This window comes from Gymnoscopelus braueri (assembly GCF_963280865.1).
Source record: "Gymnoscopelus braueri genome assembly, chromosome: 19".
Taxonomy (NCBI): domain Eukaryota; kingdom Metazoa; phylum Chordata; class Actinopteri; order Myctophiformes; family Myctophidae; genus Gymnoscopelus; species Gymnoscopelus braueri.
The window spans coordinates 14,258,758-14,266,257 of NC_137621.1; the positions used below are offsets into that span (position 1 = coordinate 14,258,758).

The 7,500-nt window shown below is 49.3% G+C and overlaps 1 protein-coding gene across 1 annotated transcript in view; it reads left to right on the forward strand.

Annotated features, from left to right (window-relative positions):
- Positions 1-7,500, forward strand: part of runx3 (RUNX family transcription factor 3) — a 68,827-nt gene that overhangs the window by 39,601 nt on the left and 21,726 nt on the right. The window contains 2 exon segments of the mRNA XM_080414635.1: positions 6,498-6,607; positions 6,610-6,649. Coding sequence (XP_080270761.1) covers positions 6,498-6,607; positions 6,610-6,649 — 150 coding nt within the window.

Consider the following 7,500-nt stretch of genomic DNA (forward strand, 5'->3'; position numbering starts at 1 on the left):
ACACACACATCAGGGAGGTTTATCCTCTTATCAGAAAAGGAAGGCTGAGCTGTTCGCTTCACGTAGTGACTTCCGCTGTGAGTAGCTTGTTGTCAGGGGGGTTTCACAGTGCCTCTGTCCCCAGAGGAGGGCCTCTTTGCTCTTTGGTTCCGAAGCCTCAGACAGTTCCGAAGCTGTGGTCAAAAAGCACTAGAGAGACGATGGAGAGAATGGGCCAAACTTCAACTGACCTCCCACTAAGAGTCCTGTAGGTGAGGTGAGGAGTGGCTTCGTCGCCCCCTGTCTTCAATGCCTGGAATGTTTCCTGCATTGAGATGTTATCTCACACTTTTAAGAAGTTTGGCTTTAAAGCAAACAATGGCACAATGGTGTGTGCAGTCCATATGGCAGCAATAGATCACGTCAACCTGAAAGAGTTCATATCCAGAGAACTGTGAGAGAACTTTGCATGGTAACGTGCGGCAAAGCGGTGCTATGTCTGCGTGTGGCTAGCATCGACTCGTTTAGGCCCAGACGAGACAGCCACAAACACCAGCCAAGAGTAAAACCCACATCCTTCAGGGTCAGCCTCAAAATACGAGCTCTTGATTGGCCTGGACTCTCCTGAATACCCAACCGTGTGATTGGTGGCCTCGTCGAGGCTGAGCGCGTCGCTGATGTGTGGATCTGTTCCTCGGCTAAGCGACAGCACAGTGAGTGACAGCAGGAAAGGGGAAGTATAACCGAGGCTGGTACCTGAAGTGTGTGTGTGTGTGTGTGTGTGTGTGTGTGTGTGTGTGTGTGTGTGTGTGTGTGTGCGTGTGTGTGTGTGTGTGTGTGTGTGTGTGTGCGTGTGTGTGTGTGTGTGTGTGTGTGTGTGTGTGTGTGTGTGTGTGTGTGTGTGTGTGTGTGTGTGTGTGTGTGTGAGGAGTGGGGGGGGGGATCACAGCTCCACAAGAGAGAAGGAAGAGGAAAACAGGTGTACTGTGTGAGCACTTTGCTCAACAGATGTTGAAACATCCTCGGGGTCTGTTGAAGGCAGAACGGAAGTTTGCAGGCAGCCATGCAGGCCTTGCTGCAACACATTCTCAACTGTCACCCGACATTGCGCTCAGAGGTTTTCTGTCGAGATAGATAAGCAAGGTGAGGCGTCCGCTGATGTGCCTGAATAATACATTTTATTATTAGTGTTCTCCACCTACAGTATACATAGGCTCTTCCCAACACCACCAGTGTGTGGCGTACGGGTTTCCCTGCCGCAGAGCCACTTCACACCATTTCTCTTGTTGTGCGACTCGCTTTGATTCCTCACAGTTGCAGCATCAACAGCAGCAAAGGAAGGGAGGAGCTCTTCAAAAACATGTTCCAACCAACCACTTCAACACAAAAGAGAGAGAGAGACAGAGAGAGAGAAAACATATCACAGCAGGCTGCCATTTCGCAGCATTAACACTAGATTTAGAAGCTGCATAAAATGCCAAGACATTCTTGCATGTAATCCTATACAGTACTTGCTATAGTGTTTTTTTTTCTTCTTTTTTTGCTGAGCCGATATGGGTTTCTGTGTTCAGTATATGATGCAGGCACTCCAAATCAATTCAAGTCTGTTATCAGGGGCCTATCAAGTCCATTTATACGACGAATACAAATATTTACACTTCAAATATATTCAGCCCAGACTTGGGACCGGGCCAGAGCACGTATTGCCCTTTGCCGTCCAGATAGAGTTTCACTTTGCCCCTGAAAAAGCGCCCAACCCTTTACTAAAAAGAGCTTGTGTTTAATGTGTCTCTCTTCAGACAGGAACATATGTTTCTTTCTTTCAATGTAGGGAGAGAGAGAGAGAGGGAGAGAGTGAGAGTGCGACAGAGAGAGAGAGAGAGAAATAGAGAAAAAGCCAGGGTGAAGGAAGGGAATGGGCCATATCGGGTGATCATTGGGTGTTCAAGGCCTGCCCGTCACCTCGCTGTGCAAACAGCGTCTGTGTGTTGGTCTGATAGGGGCTTTGTGGGGCGAGGGCTGGGCCAGACACACTTGTGTCTGCCGTTTGTCCGCTCCGCTCTTATTAGAGTGCAGAGTTCAACCCGACGATATACAAAAAACAACCTGACGGCTTTCTCCCGGCTCTGTCTGCCACGCTCCTGAAAATACAGCAGCATGAAGCGCCGTTGCTGCATCGCTGTTTATTCGGCAGCGATGATAAAAAAACAAAAAAACACTATCAGGACATAAACACACGCGCACAAGAAAACAAAGTGCGTGCGGGAAGGGCACACCCATCCATCCCTTCTAAACACAGCGTGGTATAGCCTCTCAGCACATCGTTAATACCAGACATTTTATATCAAGCATTTCATTTATTGTTCGTAGTATTCCATAATGCTTTCAGATGATGTGACCACTACTCAGAGAGGAGGCTAGTAAATATATCCACAACCTTTTGCATCCATTTTGGCTCGGGGTGTATATTGAGCGCTGCTGTTTAGGCCTCATGTGTGCATCCTCCCAACATCTTGTGGTTATGATATCATAGAGAGAAAAACAGGGCATTCTCTCCCTAAGTGCACCCTGACACATTAAATATTCATCCGACCACAGAAACCCCTCTGAAATGGGGCCGGTGTGGAGCGGGCGTGGGGGGGCCCCTCTGGCCCCCCCACGCCCTGCTAGACTAAGAGTCAAACGCCGGTGGTCGGAGCGGGCGCGGTCCAGCTTCAGACGGGGTCAAACCGGCCGAAGAGATGGTTTTAAACTGCAAGCCACAGGGCTCAGTGCGTCCAGCGAAACCGCCGAGACGTGGAACCCAGCCGATAAACTGTTGCCTTTGCTCTGTCGCACGAAACAATTCCCTTTCAACGAGACTTCATTCAAAAGACAGAATAATCATAATAGTAATAATAATAATAAAGAGATGAAAGGCGAAAACTGTCAGCAAAAACTAAACTCAAGGAATGGAGGCGAGTGAGTCGAGTTCATTGTATACTGGATTCCAGATGGGAAACTGCTGAGGCCTTGTCTTATATAAAAAGCATGCATGAAAGAAAGTGAGAAAGAGAGAGAGGAGGGAGAGAGAGAGATTGAGAGTGTGTGTGTGTGTGTGTGTGTGTGTGTGTGTGTGTGTGTGTGTGTGTGTGTGTGTGTGTGTGTGTGTGTGTGTGTGTGTGTGTGTGTGTGTGTGTGTGTGTGTGTGTGTGTGTGTGTTTGACCAAATGAGAGAGGAAGAGGGAGGGTGAAGTGAGAGTGAGTGATGGGCAGACCCATGGTTGATTAGTGGTGTTAACAGTAAGTGTGTGTGTGTGTGGGGGGGGGGGGGGGTTAATGAGCTCCAGGCCTGATTCTAATGAACCCCCCCCCTCCTCAAAGTCCCAACCCCAAACCCCTCACACAGCCCACTAAAAACCCCTGCTGGAGGCACGGAACAGTGTGATACCCCACACACACACACACACGCACGCACACGCACACACACACACACACACACACACACACACACACACACACACACACACACACACACAGTGGATCCTCTGGCTCAGGACCAGCCATGTGTGTGTGTGTGTGTGCGTGTGTGTGTGTGTGTGTGTGTGTGTGTGTGTGTGTGTGTGTGTGTGTGTGTGTGTGTGTGTGTGTGTGTGTGTGTGTGTGTGTGTGTGTGTATGCGTAGGCAGCTGAATGATCACTTTCATCCCTAAAGAGCCAATTCATCTCGGACCACCACTGGCCACAGAAAAACTGACCAATTATCAGTTTTTTCCTGCCGCCTGCCTTTCTTTCCGTCCAGCGTGCGGTGGATGTATCGTTTCCCTGACCTCAGTCGTTTGAGGTGGTGTAAATCTCTTAATAACCACACAAGGACACATGGAGGGTCTATATTTGGAGGGCCTGCCCTGCTCTGCAGCAGACAGTAGCCACACTGTCTGTGTGGGCGATGGAGCCAGCAGTGTGTGTGTGTGTGTGTGTGTGTGTGTGTGTGTGTGTGTGTGTGTGTGTGTGTGTGTGTGTGTGTGTGTGTGTGTGTGTGTGTGTGTGTGTGTGTGTGTGTGTGTGTGTGTGTGTCGGGGGGGGGGGGTGTACTCTGGTCTTCATTCCTTCCAACAGCATTTAGAAACGACGCAGTCTGGCCACATGTGAAAGAGACATTGGTGTGTGTGTGTGTGTGTGTGTGTGTGTGTGTGTGTGTGTGTGTGTGTGTGTGTGTGTGTGTGTGTGTGTGTGTGTGTGTGTGTGTGTGTGTGTGTGTGCGTGCGCGTGCCGTGCCGTGCACACAGGTTACAGAATGATGAGTTGGATCACTATTGTAGACCTTCACGTAGCCCTCTATAACTATACTGCCTGTCAGACAGATTACTCATTATTGTCTGTCTCTTTCACACACGCGCACACACACACATTTGTACGAGTGTTGGTGCGGGCGCGCGAGGCCGTTCATACGTGGACAACGGGGCGGGGTGGGGGGGGGGAGAGATTCGGGGCTTAAAATGTGCGTCTACTGTACGTGCACGAGCGTGAGTGATGATTTAAGTGCTTGTGTCTAGACTATGTCTATCGACGTGCATGCATACAGTACTGTACTGTACTGTACGTGTGTATTCTTCTGCGTCCAAAAGGTGGGGGGGGGGGGGGGGTGGGATGTATGGGAGTCTGTTTGGGGGGTGGGGGGGGTGGAGGGGGGGGGTTGATATCTCTATAGTATATTGTTCCTAAAGAGGGGAGTGTGTGGGTGGGCACATCCAAATGGACAGAGCGGTAAGCGAGTGGAAACATTACCCATGGGTCAACCTGGGAGGAAAGATATATTGCCCATGGGTCAGTGGAGAGAGCGGACGGACAAAATCCATATCGGTCCGTCTGCCTTGCCCCCTTTATATAGTGATAAAATATTCAAATCCAGCCATTACTTCGCATTAGGCTACTCTGTGGAGATGCCAGCGAGAAAACCACAGAATGTATACATGTTGGGTACGGCACACACACACACACACACACACACACACACACACACACACACACACACACACACACACACACACACACACACACACACACACACACACACACACACACACACACACACACACACACACACACACACACACACACACACACACTCATACACTAACTAACACACACACACACACGCGCACGCACACACACACACACACACACACACACAAGCTGCACGGTTTTGGTGCATTGATAGTTACATTAAAATCTCTTCCTCCGACCCATTAGAGGCATAGTTAGCCCTCATCCGGACTCGTGTCCGACATTTAAGCCGGCGTTCGCATGTAGGGACGCGCGCACGTCGCGCACATGTATGTGCGAGACGTGCACATTGACATACTTACTACATGTGTGGCATTTAAACTCAAAATATTGGTTTGTTCTACGGGGTGGTTGATTGCAAATTTTGGTTCCATCTGTACGCTATTTGACTTCAATTAACACCGGGGAGTGTACTGTGACAGTTTAGAATGATTGAGATGTACTGGATAGGCTTTGCTTACTCAGAGCAAACTCTCACACACACACACACACACACACACACACACACACACACACACACACACACACACACACACACACACACACACACACACACACACACACACACACACACACACACACACACACACAGTGTGTTCACTCTGTTCTGACCGGTGTGTTTAAGACGATGACGATGAGTATCAGGTCTGGTAGGCACGTCTGGGTGTTACCTTCTGACTAAGTGCTGTGTCAGTGAGACATGAATGTGTGGGTGGGTGGGGGGTGGGGGGGGGGGGGGGTTAGTTGCGGGGGCAATTCTTCCATTCACTGAGATCCTGTTGTTAAAGCCAGAAGATGGTGAAGATTAAGGACACTTACACTTAACCCTCTGCCTTGAACACAGAGTTACAAGTGGTTTTACGTTTCTATGGAAAAGATTACGAAATCGAAATAATTAGTAGTGGTGCGGACTGGAGTTTCCTAACTGGCCCTAGTTTGAGAAACACAAAAAAAGCCTAGCTTGGAGGACAGCCTTCCTAATGCACTTATTTTCATCCGCTAATGACATCGTTATCGCCGGATGACCCAGAGAACACAGGTGCAGCTTGGGTAATAACACTTAGAAGTAGTTCAAGCCTCAAGGTCCGTTCCCAAACGAATAATATTTTTCTATTTGGAAGCTCGGAAAACACGAGCGACGGCGTCTCCTCGTGTGTAACTTAATGTTTATGAGCAACAATGGGTGATATTCAAGGTCGGCTCATTCTAGGAAGAGGAGAGAGGGGAGGGGGTTGGGGGTGTCAAACCGTCACATCCCATGAACCAATTAGGGAGGAGAGAAGGAAATATTTTCTTAAACACAGCGCGTGTTATTGTTTTAGCTATTTCTGTCACGGCCCGAGAACTTTCTGTGGAAAAAATTATAAAAGTGCCATGTTTGTTCTCTGTTGTGTGTAGGTGGTAAACTTGGGCTGTTCTTCCTCTCTCTCGGCCCTCCCTCCCCTCCCCTCCGCCCCCTCCCTACATCATAGGGCACAGAGTAAAGATGGAGGACCCCCAGAAGATGCAATTCTCTGATAGGCTGTCGGAGATCGAGCGCTACCAGCGCTCGATGCGGATAGGCGTTGCCCACAGGGAACAGCATCCCAGCCCATTCACCAGAGTCACCTGGGTTCAACACAAGGTGAGAACCTCTAGAATGGAAACATACTGAAATAGAGCCCTGCTAATGTAAACATCAGGCCACATTAACCACTTTCAACCTGTTCTCCCTATTTTGGCCATTAGAGGTGAATATTGAAAAAAACATTTAGAACATTTTCAAAAAAGTTTAATGCTAATAAAACATTTAAAAAAAGCAGATTTACAGTACAAGCTCACAATTGCTATTTTTTGCTATTTTCGAAATATGGCTTAAGTGGTTAAAACACTGCTGCCAATTAGTTGCATTTCACAATTATACACCTTATAAGGTCTACAGTATACTATATATACCATCTATATATGTACAGTATATAGTGTATAGTACACACTGGACTGTATACACACACACACACCTTACCTAAAACCACAAGGTAGGTGCAGTTCACCTAATTCAACACAACAGCTCCACGACCAGTATTAATCAGCAAGGCCCCTCTGGGGCCACACAGGTTGAGCTCTGCCGCTCTGACAGCCCCTGTCTGTCTGTCTGTCTGTCTGTCTGTCTGTCTGTCTGTCTGTCAGGCAGACAGACGTGCAAGGAGGGATGGTGGGCTGACCGAGGGGGAAGCTCACGTCAGCCCTGTCCCCGGCTGCCCTGCGTCGGTGGCTGACGGGGCCCCACAGCGCGCTAGGGGGCTGAGAGAGTCGGTCTATGGCCAGGTTGGGTTGGCACGGCGGGCAGTGCCAGCCCCCAAAAAGCTTGGCCCGAGCGCTGGTGGTGACTTGGGGCCCATAACACACCACACACACTACAGCCTTAGGAATGTAACAGCTACCCGCTACCTCGGCATGTCACGTCACTCTCAGACTGACCAGCGGAGGGGGGGGGGG